Source organism: Tyto alba, unplaced genomic scaffold (genome assembly GCF_018691265.1).
Source record: "Tyto alba isolate M040663 unplaced genomic scaffold, T.alba_DEE_v4.0 Super-Scaffold_17, whole genome shotgun sequence".
In the NCBI taxonomy this organism is placed as follows: domain Eukaryota; kingdom Metazoa; phylum Chordata; class Aves; order Strigiformes; family Tytonidae; genus Tyto; species Tyto alba.
This window is the reverse complement of record NW_024881279.1, coordinates 21,340,873-21,360,474: the sequence shown is the minus strand read 5'-3', so window position 1 is coordinate 21,360,474 and position 19,602 is coordinate 21,340,873. Positions and strand designations below refer to the sequence as shown.

Genomic DNA, 19,602 nt, shown 5'->3' with positions numbered 1-19,602 from the left:
GAATGTCATCTCCCTTCTTTATGTCCTTCACATTGTCCCTGCTTTGAACCTACTGGATGGAGAAAATCCTGTCATTTTTCTTAATCTTTATTCTTTCTTCCGTTTGGAAGCCCTACCCAATGTGATCCTCTTCCTGTGCTGTTGTGAGTGCACATCTCAGAGAGGTGACTCTGCTCTAAATTTGCTGATTTATGGGGAAATACTGCAGAAACCACAGGCTTGGAGAATAAGCTGAAAGCTAGACCAAAACTCACCTTGCTTTTTGGAACCACTCTGTTCACTAAGTTTGGTCAGCCCCACAGCAAACATTGAGTCTTTTCTTGTAAGAATCAACTGCCAACAGATGGGAGCATATAATTTTTATCTAAGAACTATAAATGAGCTTATGCAGGGAAGACGGCTTCTACGGTCCCAGGGAAAGGAGGATTTCCCAGTCTCCCAGACCAGAGATTTGAAGCAATGTCATGTTCCTCCTCCAGTTCAGGGCAGGAACACTTTCCACCACCATTTCATCTCAGCAGGCCTGGGTCTGGGTCATAGCTCTCACCTGGCACGACATACACTCCTGCAGCCCTAGTGACACTAAAACAGGGAAATTCACCTTCACAAGGTGGTTGCAAGGTGGGATATAGGTGACTGCCACTAAGTCCAGGACTTAGGTTTTTTTACTTTTGCCTGGCAATGGTTACAAATGCCCACGCAAATGGTCATGCACAGCTATTCTTATCTGGCCCAAATCTAAATTGCCCTTCTTTGGTGTAAAGTCTATTTTCCGGAGAGTGGCTTATGTCATCGTCAAACTATTCATGTTCAACTCAAGTTTGCTGAACTGTGTTACAGAAGGAAGCTTTCAGAATTACATCCACAACAGGAACAAGAGTGTGGGTCCCTTCTTTGTTTGTACCATGTTTCTCTCCTGAGAGAACATTTCCTCAGAATGAGGGGTTGGATGAAGCTCCTTCAGATTCTTCTTTTGTGTTTTCTATAACATTTTAAAATATGCTTTTGAACAGGGCTTGAGACCTCGTGTCCTTCCTTTGGACAGGTACTCTGGAGCAATTGCAGATGGTCCATGTGACATCCATGGGGAAGAGCCAGCAGCTGAGTTATGAGCATTTCTGCTGATGAACCTGTTAACCACAGCCAGCATCCGTGTGTTTTGTTAGCAAGAGCGCCAAAATAGGCAGCTCCCCTCCTCTCTGGCTTGGTTTGCTCATCCCTGTCCATGTGTGACGTGCTCTGTTGTGCCAACACAGCTGTTTGGCTGCATGGCGAACTGGACTGGGGAGCTGATCAGGCTGAAGTTTTGCTGCATCACTTTTTTTTTTTTTTTTTTTTTTTTTTTTGCCATATCACTCTCCAGTCAGAGCAATTTCCCTAACCTGACTACTCTGTGGCTCCACAAAGAGATGAGCTTGCAGAAAGCAGGGATTTTGCAGAAAGGAAGTGAACATCCAGATGAGGTTGGCATTCAGGTTTAGAAAACAGCTAAACCAAAGAAAGCAACCAAGTGTAAAAGCAGTAGACAACTAGGATCCCTCGGCAGTCCCAGACTATTGGTTGTTTTCAAAGACCTGCTTCTTCAGAAAGCTCCTTTTGGAATAATTTGACACGCCATTTCCAGCTCCTGTATGATCTGACTCAGTTACTTCCCCTTTATCTGCCTCCAAATGCTCCTGAATGTCTTTCTAAACCTTCCTGCTTGGCAGTATCTCTTCCCATGTAAAGGGATCTGCATTAGTGTGGGATTTAAACTTAATGCTAGAGAAGCTTGTGGAGTCTCCCATTTGAGCTTCCTGCGGACTGCACACTGCATTTTGTTCCTCATAACAATAGCATGTGCCTGAGTTTGAAGGATCGGTCAGGTGTAGATCCTTCAGGTGGAAAATCCCTCTTGTAGGCATGAGATAGAGGATAAGGGATTCATTCCTGTCCCCAGTGAAATCAGTGTGAGCTTTGCTACTGAGACAGGTCAAATGTCAGTCTCAGTTGTTCGCTCTTCCCCAGGATTTTATCCTTTGTGCTCTCAGTATTAATGAATCTCTCTTCCTGTCTCCTTCCCGCAAGCTCTCATCCATCCTGATTTGAAGTCACCTCCATTAAGTGGTTGTAACGCTAGCTCTTTGCTTTACTTGCAGAGAGGACACTCCATAAATCTAACATTAGTCATGGCATCTGGTGAGAGATACCAAGGATAGGCTGCTTTGACTCAGAGGTTATCTAACCGTATCAGCCCCTGCGTTTGCCTTTCCTTTCAGAGAGCTGAGGTTCCCCTGCAGGAACCAGGGCTCGTTTCATGTGAGCTGATGCAACCATGCAGGCAGCTCAGGGCCAGTGCCAACACAACAGCGGTGTTGAGAAGCCACATGGTGGTCAGCTCCTTCTTCCCTGGGCAGTGTGGTTGGACCTGGGCTCCCTTTCCAACTCCTCAGCCCTCTATCCAGTCTGAGCAGGACAAGAAGCTCTCAACAAGCAGAAATGAGGGAAGTTTATGTGCTTTGTGGCTGGTGGGCTCCATTTACCCAGGTAGGCACATCTAAACAGGTCTTGGAGGCATGCAGTGACAGGTTGTCCTTGTTTGTTGTTACTGGAGATGACAATAGGATGGAGAAGGGGCTGTGTCTTTGCACTGGGTACAAGGCTTCCCAGATAATCTCTGTGATGGGCTCCAGCCTCCCTTCTCATGGGAAAGGAGGACTGCACCCCACTGCTGGAAGAATGGGACTGCCCAGGGTCTGATGGATACCAAGTCCTATATGGGTGCTCCTTCCACCATCGTATCACTAAAAACAAAGACCCAGATCTTGTTCTTGGACTTTGAGGCCAACTGTCCCAGTAAAACTCATGTCTACTAGGCTAAACTCTTGCAGGCAGCGTTATTTCATTCATCCTGTCCATTGGGAAGGGTTCCTCCACAGTGTTCACCTCCAAACTGCACCAGGGCTCTTGTGTGGCAGAGAGCTGCTCTGAACCACGTGAAAGCAGGCTAGCCTCAAAATGAGCTGGACGATGAGGACAGTACTCATGGTGGGTCTTGGAGATGCTTAGATGTACACTCAGGACCCGTATTGCTGCATAAGAAAGACTGGCATTACCAGATTTAACTTATTTCACTTTTAAAATAATTTAGGGTAAACTGTCAAAAATGCCGTGAGTCAGGAATAAATCAGTTCAGAGGCCTGTGTGTGCCTCTGTTTTAGTCTATCTGTGTTCATATACTTATTCAGATATAGAAGGTAAAGGATTCTTACATGGATGGCCATAAACCCTCTGTACAAGAAACACTGGGAGAGGCTGGGGAAGGGATCCAGCAGAGAGGAGCAGGATGATGGAGTACACGGGCACGAGTTCATAAAACCAGCAGTTCTCAATCAGTGATATGTCTGTGTCTGTTTTAAAGCAACCTTGCCTGGAAGTGAAAAAACAAGGAGGCAGTGAGAGAAGGGAGGAGAGGATTAGGATATGATCTTTGTTCAGGGATGTGTCAGAGCGGCATGCTGTGTTGTTTTATAGCTGCTGAGGAAAGAGAAGATGGAGTAGGGAATGTAAAATGACAGAGAGTGAGTAGATGTGATATTTGCCTGATGTATTTTGCTGGTAATTAGTATAATACCAATTAGACATAAGTAATCTTTTTTTCTTCTTCAGCTGTATAAGTTATTGCTTGAAAATATGCCAACTAAAACCAAGATATTAAACTTTGAGGGATATAGAGATTTCTGTTCCTTGAGGATCTCTAGATGAAATTACCCAGACAACAGGGATCTTGACAAAAGCAAGACTTATTATATCTAGAAAGAAAATGAATAAAAGCAAAAGAAATTGTGTATTCCATGTCTAGTGTCTTGCTGCTTATTAGCCACACAGGAAGGGGCACCCACAGAGATGCAGATAAATCAGTGAGAGAAGGCAAATATCTTGCCTTTCCTGAAAACAATGCTGCTTCGATGCTATTGTTCACCCTATCAGTTTCCCTCAGCAGCTGGATCCCAAACCCTTCCCATGCTCAGGAAGTTCCTCGCTGCAGGTAAACCCTGCTGCTCACACACATTTCATTTTTCTTTCTCCAAGCCCTGTTTTCGCTCTTTACTAACCCACATCATAAGACACAGGACTCAGTTGTTTTGCCTCTTGATCCCTCGGGACACAAACCTCCTTAATGATGATTAATGGCTTCCTTTGAAGGGTCAATTGCCGATCCTAGACCTCTCAAATCACAGATCCTTTTGAGCTCTTTACCTGTCCAGTTCTGGGCTGCTCTTTTGAACAGGTACACCGCTGCTTTGCTGAATGCTACACACATATTTTCTATTGCTATGGACTATGCATAAAGAGCAGACCTACTATTACCATCTTCTCCCTTTTGAAAAAATAATCTGTAAAAATTATGCCCTTGGACTGATTCTGGAAGTTTTCATACATCTCTGTTGGACCGTGAAATCAAAATCTTCTCATGATCATCCTGCTGTTCCCTTGTGCTGTGCTTTGGGGGTGACAGAGCTGGCAAATCCCCTTTGCCAATCTGCCTCTAATGCAAGGCGATGATGTATCCCTGTTGTCCTGCCAGGATCTTAGGCAGCAGGTTTAATCCTCGCTTGTTCTTTAAAGAGTGTTTTATTCCTTCTGTGCCTTTAGGACTGCCTCTGGCAGGTCTCCCTCGAGTGGTGCAAACTTTGTTGCATCTAACCTCCAGCAGTCTGTAAACTACAGCACCCAGGGGTAGCTGGAGGTTGATATTCCCTATCGGAAGTGATTATCCTTCTTTTTCCCACTGTCCCACAAGAGAGCCTTTCTGCCATCCTGATGTCAAACACAGGGCAGCGCAATTCATTGGTATCTGGGTCTTTTCCCTTGGTCTTCCCAAACAAACCATAACCAGCCTGCCCCATTCCTAAACCTCCCCATTTGCATCAGCACACTGATATCCTCCTGTTTGCTCAGAGCTGAGCCTTTAGCAAGCTGCACTGGCGTTGTTACCTCCCATTTTTTACATGAGAAGGTGACTCCTCCCTGGCCACAGCCATCAGCGCTGCAAATCCTTTCAGTGCCTCAGTGGGGAATCACACCAGCAAGATGGCAAGTGGTTTAATTCAGAAACGTTAACCACCTGGGTTGATTTCTTGGCATGTATTTTGGTGGCACCACAGGAGGATTTGACCAGTGCACGTGCTGCTTCTGCCGTGTGCCAGCCACAAAATCTCTCCCCATTTATCTTGCACTGCAGATTTTCAACCTCTGAACCTGTGGGTGTTTGAGGCATCAATAATGTGCATTTTTAGTTGGGTTTGTGGCATGTCTCTTCACTGCAGAGAAATGGGCTGGGTAGTTCAGAGGTTTAGGTTCTCCTGCGTGGACTTCTCTTGATCTTTGAGCAATCAGCAGACACCCTCATTTGGTGTCAGATCATTCCTCCAAATTTTCATGTCCATACCTCCGGTCTAATGCTCACAAAACTGCTGTATGTTGGATTTCATGTGCATTTGGTTCTCTGTGTCTGGGTGTGGTATCTGACTCTGTGTGTGCATCCTCTAACAGCAGGCAGACGGACATTTCCTCCTCAAAGCAGCCCAAGAGCATCCGCCCTGGCTTCAGTGCCTGTCCCCAGATCCTTCAAATACCCACCACAAATTCTGGCAAGGATCTGGCCTCTTCCTCCTCCATACCTGCATTATGGTTCAGGCAACCAGTACGTTTCTACAGTCGGAACAGACTGTAAAAAAGCTGAAACGACAAGTTAATGTGTTCACTTTACTCTTAAGCAGACCAGGAAAGATCTGTGTAAAGAAAACAATGCATATGCATGCAAATCCATACTGTCATTTCCTCTCCCAGTTTCCTTGGGGTTTGGTTTGACTCTCTTCCAAGGGCTCTTCCTTCTCCCCTGCTTTGCTTCCCTCCGAGTGGTCTTGGTTTCCTTTGTTTCCAGATCCCCTTGTTGAGGCAAGCCCTTTTCATAAAGTTGTGATTTCTTTTGTCAGTTAAACACCTATGTGACTTCAAAGGCCTTGAACGGCACTTTGCTGTGTGGCTACTGGCCCCCCTGCAAGAATAATTTCCCCCAATTCATTGTCCTGCTAGTGAAAGATTATTAAATTGTTGATGGAGCTTGACAATGGTTTTGTTCAAAGGCAGACATGCGTATGTCAGTTCTTTTCTCCTTGACACAAGAGCCTTAATACAAATGTACAATGAAAAGCAGCCACCAAGGAGCAAACGCAGAGAGTGTTCATAAAACCAGAGCAGTATTCCTAAGTCCCTTTGCACATGAACTGGTACACCTTGCAATACACTCCTAGGCTGTGTGTGTGGCTGTCCATTTGCTCCCATCCAACAGAAGCCTGTAGGTGAGGTGAGAAAACCGGTCTTGCTGAAAATTAATTTTAAAAAAATTAAATTATCATGTGTTCATTCTTGCTGATACGATTAGGACACTAGGAGGATTAAGGAACTAGCAGGTGAGCAATGGTGGGAGAGGACCACCCTTTTCAGGAGCAGTAGAAGGACTGTACAGTGTTGTCATAAGGCTGAAACAATTGCTCTATTGCTCCTGCTCAGAGCATGCCAGGCACACGCATACATCTCCCAACCAGGCTGTGCCTTTAGAGCAGCTTTTGGAGCCTGCAATGAGAATCATTATATAGACTGCGCAGCCTCAGGCTGCTTGACATTTTGTATTATACAGACTTATTTTCGATTGCTTATCACTTCAGCAGATTTCCAACTCTAAAGCTTAAATTTTCCATGCTGGGTTTCCCTCAGGTTGATTTATTTTTCTTTTTTTCTTAAGTTTTAGCAGAGGAGTTCCAGCTGTTTTTTGAGAACAAGACATGCTGTCTCAGCCCTGCTAACAAACTGGTTATAAGGATTTCTTTTCAAGACCTATTAGCTTAACCATGCTTTGGAAGAGAGGTGTGGAATTTGGCACGGGAGCTGTCAGCATCAGTTGGGGGTTGCTTGCCCCAAAATGCCTGAGGCTCACGTTGAATGTACACCAGCACACATCCCTGCGTAGCTGCGCCCACACATCATTGTGTTCCCTTCAAACAACAGTATTTCCCAGGGCTTCTGCATCCTTGCCCTCCCTCAGAGACCTGGTGCAGGAGCTTGCTGCATTGCTGTTGCTTGATGGACATCCCCCCGCTTTGCTTGCTGGGCATCCCTCCCAGACATGCCCATTCCCCCAGTACTCTGGGGGTCCCCAGTTTTCTTTGGGGTGCTGGGTACTGCATGGCACAGGTCGCTCCTTGCCCATGGGAGGGTTGAGTGTGGTTTGCTCTGCTGCTGGAGCATGTGGCGTGCATGGGCTCTGGTGTCAGGGTGCATCTGAGGGTGCCGTGCTGGGAGAGCTGCTTTGGGGCCAGGCTGGAGGGTCTGGGGTCCTCTTCCTGCTGGGAGATGGAGTTAGCCTGTAGTGCTTCCCAGCCTGCCTGTGGTGGAGGGAGGATTCTCGGCTTGCTCCCAGGCTGACATCATGGACATCCATCCAGAGCCAAGAGGACCCTGTCTCCCCCCCCCCCCCCAGCACTGGGGCTGGGGCTCAGTCCCTCGCTGCCCTCCCGTTCCCTGGGCTGCCAGCACAAAGGAACTCTTTCTTTATCTTCTTCTCCCTTTTATTGTCCTTCCTGGGGCATGTTCCCTGCCCTTCTCCCGCTTCTTGCCTGGTGAACTGGCAAAGGCTGCCTCAAGCTCCAGTGCCCTCCCTGATTAGCTGCTGCCAGGAAGTGAAGCACGACTGCAGCTTTAATTAAATGATAAGGGCAGAGCCCCGGAAGTGGGGAGATAAGTGCAGCGGTGTCTGCCACCACACTTGCCCAGGCTCTTTCTAATTAGCTTCGAGAAGCTCTAGAGAGGAAGATTAACCCTTGGAGGAAGGCTGGCTGGAGCGGTGGGCTGCAGAATACAGAGGGTGCTGGGGCCAGCCCCAGGGATGGGGGGGCTGCAATTCACCTGGAAGCACGTGCGGGATGGGGGCTGGAGGGGGGTCCCTCTGTGCGCTCCCCCTGAGCACCGTGCCTGAGAAGAGGGGCTGGGTCGGAGAGGATTAAGCCCCTGCCTTTCACAGGCTCAGGCACAAAGGTAAATCTCAAGGATTAACCACTCAGGTTCCTTCTGTAAGAAGCATTTGCTGCTTTAACACGTCCTCCTGTGAGTGGCAGCTGGGGGGGTGGCCTGGGGCAGGTGGGTTGCTGCCCTTGCCCCCGCTGTTGTCCCAAGGCTTTCAGTGCCAGCCCCAGCCTCTGGAGCCGTGGCAGGAGTGCAGGGCACAGTCCTCTGGCAGGAGCCACGGGACAGGTCTCTGGTCCCCTCCAGAAGCCATGCTGTCTCTCCAGGATGCTCTGAGATGGGAGGAGGGTGCTGGGGTAAGAGGACCACTGTATGTCAGCAACCCATAATAATATGGCTGCGGAGCTCCTCAGGACCTGGTACCACAACGGCCCCAACCTCAGCTCTCCTGCTGTTCACCCCCCCCCCCCCCAGCAGACCCCGGCAGGAGGGCTCCAGAGGGCACCTCAAGCTGTAGACACCCAGGTGTGAGGTCAGCGGGCAGCCAGAGCTCTCACGGGCATGGGTGGCACTGCTCCTGGTGGCCTGGCCCCTTCTGGTCACCCCCATCCCATCGGCTGGCAGCACACCGGTACCCAGGTCATGCCAGGAGGCTCTGGGCTATCCATCCACGTGTTCCCAGGGAGGCGGGGGGGGGGGGGGGGGGGGGGGGGGGGGAGGTCCTGGCTGGACAGGGGGACAGGACCCCCACTGGGAGGGTCTGGGAGGAATCCTGTGCACCGGAGGCATCGGCAAAGGCAAGGTGGGAATGTGGAAGGAGCAATTGTATAGGTATTTGGGTAGCAGGAATGTGCATAGGAGGCACGCATGAGCTGACAGCCCCTGGGGATAGCAGGTGGTGTTCCACTGAGTATTTACATAACCATCATTAGCCCTTGCAAGAGAGGGCTCAAAAGCCAGAAAATCCCTGTGCTCTGACCTGCCCCTCCTCCTTGGGCAAGAGGGGGAGAAGGGCGGCTGCTCTGCTGCCCACAACTTCTTGTCAAGACCTTTGTGCACTCCTGAAGTTACTACAGGAGTTGTTACTCACCTGGGCTGGGTATTGCAGGAACAAATAATGAGACTGGAAGAATGTTTGGTTATTGCATGGTTTGGTTTGGTTATTGCATGACTCCTAGACCTTTCTGGTGGTTATTTGTTGAATGTCTGTTGTCTCTGGGTGTCATGAGAAGTTCTTGGTTGGCAGAGGACAGTGTTTGGGTATTATAGGAACCCGGATTTCATTTTGCAGCTAGGTTTGTTACTCTGTTTTATGCAATGTGAGTGAAGAAGATTGCCCAATAACGCTCATTACCTGACTTTGTTTTCAGTTGCTTGAAGTTTTGACAAACTTTAACTGCAAGGACACACATTTTCATAGTGGACATTTGCCATTTACCAAATATTTTGAAAAGTGCCAGTGAAATCTCTTCAGATAGTTAACTTCTAAGGGAGGTATGAAAGGAAATTGCTAGTTTTATTCTCAATAGTAAAGCAATCCTCCTACTCTCCAGCTCCATGCTTCAGAGAAGTAATTTTCTGTGACCTCTTGACCTTTTCATTGTACCTCCCCTAATTTCTGCAGCCTGTGGGGTAGAGTTTCAGTGGCAAAGCCTCTTCTTCACAAAAAGCCTGGTATATCTCCCAGGTGGTTCTGTCCTCTCCCCCAGAGGTGCAAAGGGATCCCATGGAAAATATTTTCAACCAGAGCATAATTCTGGTCTGCATCATGAAGCAGACTTTCATGGAGTGAATTAAGACTGCATGGACAATCCTAATTTTGGCATTTCCTAACCTTTGAACCCTGTAATCCTATTAAGGTAGTTATTAACATAATTATTCGGTAATTTAATGTAATAATTCTGCTTTTTATAGTCCAGTGAAGGTTGAAGCCCCACTGTGCCAGGGTAGGAGATCATGTAAGCGACACCACAAGCACAAAATCTGTTTTAGGGGGAATTGGTTTTGCTGGGTATCAAAGGGTTTGCAGTGAAGCCAGCGGGCAGATGGTGCTTTCGGGAGTCCCGCGGGTGCCGCAGCCTGTCGCCGAGCCCTGTGAGCTCTGCCTGGTCCCTGCAGGCACAGGGTCGGTGCTCAGTGCCATCCGTCCGGGTGCTCCTGCCACTGGCGCGGGGTCGGGATCGCCTCCCGTTGCGGTGGGATGCCTGCGCTTCCCAGCCAGCCTGCCGCCTGCAGTTTGCAGGCCTAACGGCACCGGGGGAGTGATCCCTCAAGCTCCAGTTAGGGTGAGCAGGGGAGGAACACGTTCTCTGGGAGCCTGGGCTCAGGCCCTCCCTGCTGACCGAGCGGTGTAGCACTACCTGTGCTGGTGAGGCTGAGGCTGGTGGGTGCATCTGTCCGCATTAATTACGTGCCGGTTCCGCTGCGATACCCCGGGCAGGGTCTGGGAAGTCATTTGCTTCGATGCTACAGCTAGTGTGTGCTGTTGTAATATACTCCAGAGGCCATGGTTTGGTCCGCATGTGCATCTGGGGGCTGACAGGCCATTAACTTTGGAGCAAGCTGTCTGTGCTGGTGTTCAGATGCTGTTGTTTAGCATGAGGGGGGAGATGCTCAGTTCTGTAAGGTCTGGGGGAGATGGCTGTGCACGTTATATCTCTTGACTTTGGTGCCTAGGAGAAATCCATCTGTGTGCTGCATCGGTCTGAGAATCTTTCTCAGTATTTATTGTAAGAATGGGTGTTGCTCGTTATTGCCCTGCGAGCTGTAGGTGTGGCATTGAACTGCAGTAACCACCTTTATGGGCAGTGTCGGCTTGGTCTCAGATACCAGAAGCCATCTGTCTGCGTGCTGTAGTGACGGTGTTAAGTTTGGAAAGCCATCTGTCTGGGTGTTGTAGTGCTAGAATTGGTCCCCAAAGCCGTCTGTCTGGGTGTTGTAGTGCTAGGAATGGTCCTGCAAACCGTCTGCCTGAGTGTTGTAGGGACGATGTTAGCTCAGTCTAGGAAAAATAGGGACTGACGTGGACTGCGGGGAGCTCTCCGCTTGTGCTTTCAGCTTCTGATATTTCTGTACCCATTGATCTCTGGAGCATTGCTGTGGAAATGGGCAGCCGTCCAGCAGCCTTCCCCCGAGCCTGGATAGTGAAATTGGTGTTGTGCTTGTGCTGTTCTGGAGGCAGAGGGCTCTGGTCACATCCACGTGTGATGTGGGAATCAGGAGCCAGAAAGGAGACGGGCTGAGGAGCTGCAGAAGGCGAGCTCACCGCTCTGGTCCCCTGTGTCTGGAGGGTGGGCACTCCTTGCTGGGGGCAACAGACTGTCCCCATCGGGGGACCTGGAAAGGGGACCTTGTGTCTGGGCTTTGCAGAGGAGATCATGGCTCCACAGCTACCTACAGCACCGCTCCCCTTTCCCAAAAGCCCCTGCAAGGGGAAGATGTGTTGGGAAGGAGCCACTGAGCTCCTGTACACCAAAGGAAGCTCACGCTGAGCTGGCCAGGAGGGGACAGGCTGCCAAGCATCTCCTGCTGCTGATGTGGGGGGGGCTCCTCCAGGTTATGGGGTGGGGCATGCTGCTGCAGGGGAAAGGCATTCATTCCAGCAGTGCCAGGGTGCAAAGACATGAAGGATAGGATAGGGTAGGATAGGATAGGATAGGATAGGATAGGATAGGATAGGATAGGATAGGATAGGATAGGATAGGATAGGATAGGATAGGATAGAAGAATGGAATGGAATGGAATGGAATGGAATGGAATGGAATGGAATGGAATGGAATGGAATGGAATGGAATGGAATAGAATAGAATAGAATAGAATAGAATAGAATAGAATAGAATAGAATAGAATAGAATAGAATAGAATAGAATAGAATAGAATAGAATAGAATAGAATAGAATAGAATAGCAACCCGGCTGCTGGTATAAGAAAAAGGGATGTTGGGGCACACTATCCAAACAGCTGTACTGTTAGGGTGTAGTGAAGAGGGAACGGACCATGAAGCAATGGTGCCTGGAGGAAGCAGCACCACAGGGGGGGTGGTATCTGGGAGGAACAACGCTGTCAAACATGGTACCTAGAGGAAATGGCACCATTAGAGCAGCAGTGCCTGGAGGGAAGACAGCAGTGGGGGGGGAGGCAATACCTGGAGGGAGCAGCAGCACAGAACATGGCACCTGGAGGACGTGGCACCGTGGGGGGTCAGTACCTGTAGGCAGCAGTGCCGTGGGGGGAATGATGCTCCCCGGGAACAGCGCTGCAGGGGAACAGCACCTGTAGAGAGCAGTGCTGCGGGAGAGTGGTACCTTCGGTAAGCACGCTGTGGGGGAACGATACCTGTAGGTAGTCGCGCTGTAGGGGAGTGGTACCTGTAGAGAACAGTGGCATAGGACAATGGTACCTGTCGGCAGGACCACGGGAGGGGAATAGTGCCTGTAGGTGTGAGCACTCCAGGCAGCGGCACCCGGAGGGAGCGATGGTTCAGGAGAACAGCACCAATAAGCTATGACGGAGTAGGGGAATGTGCTGTAGGAAGGGAGTCGTTGGCAAGAGCAGTGCTGGGGAGGCTGTTCCCATTGCATAGACGCTGTAGGGACAGGCAGGGAGGACAGTGCTGCTGGAATATGATGCGACCGGAGGTCACCACCCTAACGGGTGTCCCAGGAGTGGTCTGCAGAGCCCTGAGGGCTCAGCGTGGGGGAAAGGGTGTTTCCAGGTGTCCACGCCATAGAGGGGGTAAAACTGCCTGGACTGGAAACACTGCATCCTTCCCTGGCTGAAAGACAGCCAACTTGAAGAAAAACCTTGTGCCCCAGCCCTCAGTTTGCAGCATGGGGTGTGACCACGTCTAGAAGAGCTACAGTGGTTTTGGGCTCTGAACAGGGGTAGGTGGTTCAGATTAGCAGCTGATGTTCTCCATACCGCCAGGTAGGGAAGATGAATCTTTCTGATCTAACGCTTCAGGAAATCATCCTGCTTTGACTCCAAGCTTCTCTACCCCACACTGTCCTATTCCCCATTTCTCCATACCACTGAGCCTCTCCAGTCCCTCCGAGCATGCTGCGCTTTCCTCCTCCTTTTCGGGCTTCTCTGCATCCTCTGCCATGCTCTGCTGTGTCATGTCCCCACAGTCCCGCTGCCTTCCCTCCCAGAGCTGCTCCACTACATCCCCTCACCTGCAAAACCTGGCCTCCCGTGCCGCATCATCCCTGCTCACCCAGCACTGCACACCACGCGCACGGCGCTGATGTCTGACGCGAGTGGAAGCCAGGGAGAAGCAAAGCAGACTGCAGACATTGCAGATGGTGGCAAAAAAAAAAAAAAGAAGCGGTTGAGGCTGGCTCTCAGCCTCTGCTTGAAGCTACCTGGCTTGCAGTGGGCGAGTGAACCTCCGCACATCTACTGCAGGAGGTGGAAGTGCCTGCTGAATGAGGCTGCCTGCTTTTGTCTCCTGCCTAACAGGACTCAAGTGCACTGTTGAAATCCCCCACTAAGAGCAATAATACTGTTAGAGGAGCCCTTGCAAGTGGCTGCGACAGGATGTGTTCCTGCCCTGCATAGGGATATAGAGAGAGAAATAATTAGCAGCAGCACCAATATGTGCCTCTTCCCGGAGGAGACAGCCTTGCACAGTCTCCTTCACAAAGAGCAGAGGTGCCCTGGATGTCAGGAGACCAGAACAGCATTGAGAACAGAGCCACAGCTCGAGAGAGCTTCCCCTCCTCCAGCCAGAACAAGGGCCCAGGGTGCATCTCTGAATGCATCTCAGTGGAAAGCCCCAACCGTGCCCCCTTTTCATCTGAAAAGTTCAAAGGGATGCGACTTTTACGACCCCGGATTCATTCCTATGCAATGTGCTGAGGCAGCTCACAAGAGGATGCCAGAGAAATGCGAAGCTATAGAAAGGAGGGAGCCAGAAGACTGTGAGGAGTGTGAATGCCCAAACAGCCACGCGACCCTCCCGGCTGTGAAGCACAGCCTCCTGGCACGGAAATGCGGGTAACAGGGTGGGCCAGCCCTCCGAAGGAGCGCAGTGAGAGGGCAATGCTCAGGAAAACACACTAGCTACACAGACATAGCTTTTACTTTGCATGGCCAAGATGCCCTGGAGGAACGAAATGCTGGAGAGGGAAGGGTTTTCTTCTTCATCACAGGGGAACTTTGTCAGATTTTAGGGGTTCAGAGTCACAAAACTGCATTCCTGGGGTGGAGGATGGATCTGAAATCCTGAGTATACTTCAGTATACTCAACCCCAAGGTGAGGTTTGGTCTGTGCCTCCTCATCACACTGCAGGGCACCCAGAATCACCACTTTGTGGGCAAAATTTCCACCAGTGTTTACCCCCAAAGAAAGATTTCTGCTTGTCTGCAGCGGCACATCGAAGTCTCTGAACCACCATCGTGTGCTGAGAATTAGGCCGCAGGTTTCTGTTTGCTCTAAATCACAGCTATTCAGGAATTGCACCCTGCCCCGTTCCCGGGCTCTTAAAGCAGAGTGGGCTGTGCTCATGCCACATAATACACTCCTTTAGCAGCAGAGCTCTGATGCCAGCATCACACTGCAAGAGCAGGGACAACTCTGGAAAAAGGCTTTAGTGCCAGCAACAGACAATGGGAAAACCAGAATAAAAGACCCTGAACACAGCGTTCCTGCTTGATCCTGCATTTTCTAAGCTGCCATTGGCACGAGGAAATCACCATAGCTTTGTTCACTGGAGAGGTAGCTTTTATTTTGGTCCTGCCAGTACCTGCCATAGACTCGGCAAAGCACCTTCTTCCAGAGCAAGAAGTGATGGCACTCATCCACCCCCCCACCCAGGAGTGCGCCTCTTGAATGAGTGAAAGAAAGCCCCAAACTGACCAAGGCCAGTGGGCCATCCTGCTGTCCTGAGAGGAAGATCTGGTGGATCACCTAGGACACAGGCTCCAGTCTCTGCTTGGACTTGCACAGAGATGAAAACCGAGCCGTCTCGCCTCTGGTTTCGTATCTTGCTTTCTATCTGTAGCCAGGAGAAAGAAATGAGGCAACTTTCCACATGCTCAGGAAATAGGACAGTTGGTCTGTGGCCAGCCCTGAGAATGACCCCAGAGACATGCACTGGCAAGCCGTGCTCTCCCACAGGCCTGTGTGGGCATCTCGTCCCCTGGGATGCTTTGGGCTCCTGCTTTTGCACCCCGCAGCGTGAGCATGGCTGTCCCCTGTGCCCCAGTTCGTTTGTGTGTACCCGTTTGCAGCGCATGAGCCCGTCGGCGTGCGTCCAGCTGGGCTGTGTGTGTGTGTGTGTGTGTGTGTTTGTGTGCGTGCACAGCGCCGTGCGATGCGCAGCCCCGGTCCCTCCGCACACAGGGGCTCGGGGTGCCACAAGCCAAGTGGCTTCCAGCTTTGCCGCAGGTTCCCGTGTGAGTCCCGCAAGGGCCAGTGGGCTCCAGGGAGGCTAGGATAAGGCCGGAGAAACTAGTGAGAGATCAGCAGTGGTGGCCAAGCAGCCTCAAGGAGGCTGGAGCAGGGCCAGGAGAGGCCAAGGGATGCCTGAAGGCAAGTGGGAACCGGAGGGATGCTGTGGGGCTCAGTGCGATGCGACGGGGAGGGTTGGCAGAGTCTGAAGGGTCCCAGGAGGATCCTAAGGGTGGGTGTGGAGGCTGGGGGCTGTGCAATGATGTGACCCTCTCGTCCTTTTTCTGCTCCTCATTAGAGTCCCCTGAGCGGAGCAGGCTGTGAAGGGGGTCTGCGCTGAGGTATGTCCTTGTGGCTTCTGCCAGGATATCACAGCTTACGTGTGCGCCAGGGGGACGGGACACAGGAGGCAGCTCCCAGCACGGGGAGCAGCGTGGGTGCCAGAGCCTCCGCAGGAACCAGAGGGAAAAACTGGGGTGCCTCAGCCCCCAGAGGAGCTGAGAATTTGGGATACAGTCACTGGGGGTTGTTCTAGGGCAAGATATGCTCACGCACTGGTTTGCTGCTAACTTTGCCCCTTCTTCCATGCCTGTCTCTTTAGCTCTCGCTTATGAGCCTTGTCAACCGTTCCCGGCATTGTACGGAGCCTTCTCCTGCAGAAACCTTCCTCGCATCCCAGGGTTGCCTGTGTGTGAAAGCTGTGCCCGGGGTGACTTGGGGGACGCCTGTGTCCGAGAGCCCTGAACTGATGGCAGGAGGGACGTGCTGATGAGGGCAGAGCCCCAGCACGATGTGAACGGCTCCGGTTTGCTTCTTCCCAGGGCTGAGGAAGTGCCAGCGGGTCTGTTCTTTTTTGGGAGGAGGGAATTACGTGTACCAGTGTGTATCTGATGGGAAGGGGCATGCCCTATGATGGTGAAAGCCCCATATGTCTCAGGTCCCCAGAGCTCCTTAGTATCTCCCTCCATCAGTCCGCAGGGCTGTTTGTCAGAAATGCAGTAGAGTGAGCTCCAGGGTGGAGAGATGGAGAGGACTTCTGTGGACCAGGAGGGTCATCTGCAAGTCAGAGCAGTCTCAAAGTCATGAACAGCACCCCCCTTTCATCTCAGCATTAGCACCAGGCTTGACCTACCAGCAAGTGCTTGTGATAGCGGGCAGTGATGTGTCCCAGGCAGTGGCAGGGACCTATGTTGTACCCTAAGTTGGGGTAGGTGGCAAGGAATGGCTTGTGTCTGGGATGGCTCTTGGATGGACACTCACCTCTGCACGGAAATGCCAAATTTCAGCCTTTGAAGACTCGTGACAGGTACTCCCTGTGTAAGGGATGCATGGCCAAGGGTCTTGTGTAGAGGGTGGCTGGTATGTGAGGACACCGGACCATGAACTGGTGTAGCTGGTGGTCAGAGTTTCCCGACTGTGTCAGGAGCAGGGAGCTACTGGTGCCCTTGGATGCCTGGCGCTCTCAGGGGCAGAGGTTTGGTGTGCAGAGAGTCTTGGGCGTTCCTCAGGCAGGGGACTCAGGAGTATCAGAGATGTCCAGCCTCTCTGGGGGCAGACATGGGTTTGCCCACGGGCGCTTTGCTGCGCTCAGGGATTTCAGGCTCTGCGGGAGACCAGCCGATATCTGAGGACTTCTGTCTGAGCTTGGGGCTCCTGCTGATGGGAGGCTTGCAGGTGGCTTGGCATGCCTGAAGGTGAGCAGGGCAGGGCTGCCCAAGGGCGGTGCTCAGGAAATATGGTTGTACCTCAGGGCAGTGAAGAGCCTGACTGTGTTTAGGGCAGTTCCCTGTCTCTGCGCAGTGAAGCTGTCGGTGGTGTCCGAAGGTGCTGGACCAAGGGAGTTCCTGGCGCCCGGCAGGGTGCAGGTGGTGCCCACAGCTGTGGGGTGATGAGTCCGGTGGCAGCCTGTCTCCCGCTGTGCAAATCCAGGCTGTGGAGCCCCTCCTGTGCAATTCTCATCTCCACAGCGGGTGGACTCCGTGAGCTCTGCCCTGTGCTCTGCCTCCCATTTCTCTGCACCCACCCGCTGCAGGGAGGAGGATTGTCCAGGGGGAGCTGAGGCTGTGAGCGTGGACAGGAGGCATCGGCTGCCAGGAGCCTTGGGTTCCCCTCCAAGCTCTGCCTTCTCTCCCTGCGTGGCTGCGGGTCTGACTCCCCGGGTGGCTGTGGGTCCGGCTGTCCCCTCCCACCGTGGGAGGGTGCGGGTGGGATGGAGATGTCCAAGACTCTGCTGCTCGTCCCTGTGCTCCGTCCTCATGTCCGAGCCGGCGGTACCCAGGTGTGTGTAACGATGCTCCCGCTTGTCTCCCTGCAGATCTCCGGCCTCTGCCCGATGTAGCCATGACTGGGACCTGTACCCGGGAGTGCACAGAGTTCGGCCACTCCGATACCTGCTGGATGCCCGGCCAGTCCTCCCCCAGCCGCAGGCCCAAGAACGCCCTCAAACTCTCCACTTTTGTGCCTTACCAAGACAGAGGGAGTCAAGAGCAAGTCGGGAATGGCAGCCCCAGACTCTCAGAAGAGCGCAGCACCAAAATGGCCAACCTCCGCCTGCTCCCCACGTACAGTGCCTTCTCCAATAGTAGCCATGAGCCCTGCAAGGACTCTCCCATGGAGGAAATTCCTCTCACCCAGACCTCGGACTTCCAGCCAGCCACCACCCCCTCGTCCCAGACCACCAAGAGGGAGATATACCTGTGAGGCTGGGCGTGAGGGGCAGGGAGCAGATGTGCTTCTGAGGCCAGTGTCCAGAGGAACATTTTAAACTTCAATGCTTTATTGCTCCGGCGGCCGGTTCTCCAGGCAGTGGGCTCTGCGGACAGCAGGGCAGGGCAAGGCAGGGATGAGAGGAGCGCCTTTTTAACCTGTTGTTTCCTGGGGCCAGGTGGGGGTGGGAAGGATGAAAGCATCCGAAACCCGATTTCCGAGCACTTGTGGGTGCATGTCTCCGAACTGCTGCGTCGCCGGGGAGGGCTGGGCAGGCTCCTGGTGCGGAGGGCACGGCTGGGGAGAAGGGCTTACGTACCAAAGGTCCACACAGAGCTGGTGGAGTTCCTGGGGCATAGGATGAGGGGTGTCCCCGCACATGGGGAGCGAGCTGCCTGTCTCTTTGCTGTAGACTCCTGTAAATACGAATCTTAGGAATGACGTTCAAGTCCTGCCTGATAGAAACTTTTTATTGTCCTTGAAACAAAAGACGTTTAAACAAAAACAAAAACAAAACACCAACAAAACAAACAAACAAAAAAAAAAGAAAACAAACAAACAAACAAAAAAAAAGAAAACAGAAACAAACCACAGGGAGCAAGTTCCAGCTTTGAATGATTTGCTGCGTGGAAGAGCCCGAGGGAGCGCAGCGTCCGGCCCACACTCATGTTCTATATTGTAAATAGAGATGTGACCAGTCCCTGAAACAGCAGCTGGGGAGCTGGAGGAGAGGGGCAGCGTCCTAGCCGGACTGTAGGGACTTTGCTGTTTTTTCAGCCTGGATCTGTTTCTGAACGTTGTCACTGTGCCCACAAGCTGCAGGGTCCCTAGGGACTGCCCGGTGCCATAGGTGGGGTCTGATTTGCGGGGGGGGTGGGGTGGGGTGGGGGGGCGTGTTCTGTGGTGGCCCTGTGCCCGGCGGGTGGAGGAGGGATGGGGAAGCCCCCAGTCAGGGGACCGGCTGGGTCCGGAGAAACCCTCAGTCCGACTCTGCTGGCAGGGAGGTTGTCATTGTGCCTCCTCCAGGGCAGGGGATGCCCGTGAGGCCGGCTGTGCCATGCCTTCGACCTCCGTCCTGTCCGCCTGTAAGCCACCATTGCCTTTGTGAGGAGGAGCTTTGTCTCAGGGTCACACTGGGGGCCGCCGAGCCCCTGCCCGCTGGACTCCCGCTGCCCTTAGGCCACAGGGCCACTCTCACGGGATCCAGCTTTCTCTTCCATTGTCAAAGGTCGACTGGTCTCCCCCGGCAGGTCCCCGCTGCCCCAGCATCCCCAGTTCCCTCGCAGGGTACCCAACTGGGGCAACGCCGCGCACGCACTGCGGGGAGGACCCTCTCGCCCCTCAAGGGACCCCCTGGAGGAGGATGCGTGGGAGCTTCCCTGAGCCTCTTGGCTCCCTCGGGAGCTGGGGTGCAGTCCTGTTTTGGGGGGGCTCCCTGTGCACCCCCTGGCAAGAGGGGTGTGCGGAACTTGCGCCTCATTCCAGGGTAACCCTTCCTG

The 19,602-nt window shown here is 52.3% G+C and overlaps 1 protein-coding gene across 3 annotated transcripts in view; it reads left to right on the top strand.

Annotated features, from left to right (window-relative positions):
* The window catches only part of PCDH1 (protocadherin 1), a 53,719-nt gene extending 34,733 nt beyond the window's left edge, over window positions 1-18,986 (top strand). For 2 of the 3 annotated variants that reach the window (XM_042790096.1, XM_042790097.1), the window contains exon 5: window positions 17,712-18,986. In XM_042790096.1, coding sequence (XP_042646030.1) covers window positions 17,712-18,097 — 386 coding nt within the window. In that variant the 3' untranslated portion in view covers window positions 18,098-18,986. Of the gene's footprint in view, window positions 1-15,695; window positions 15,739-17,711 lie in introns of all 3 variants that reach the window. The other variant, XM_042790098.1, reaches the window with a different exon arrangement.
* The last annotated feature ends 616 nt before the right edge of the window (window positions 18,987-19,602 follow it).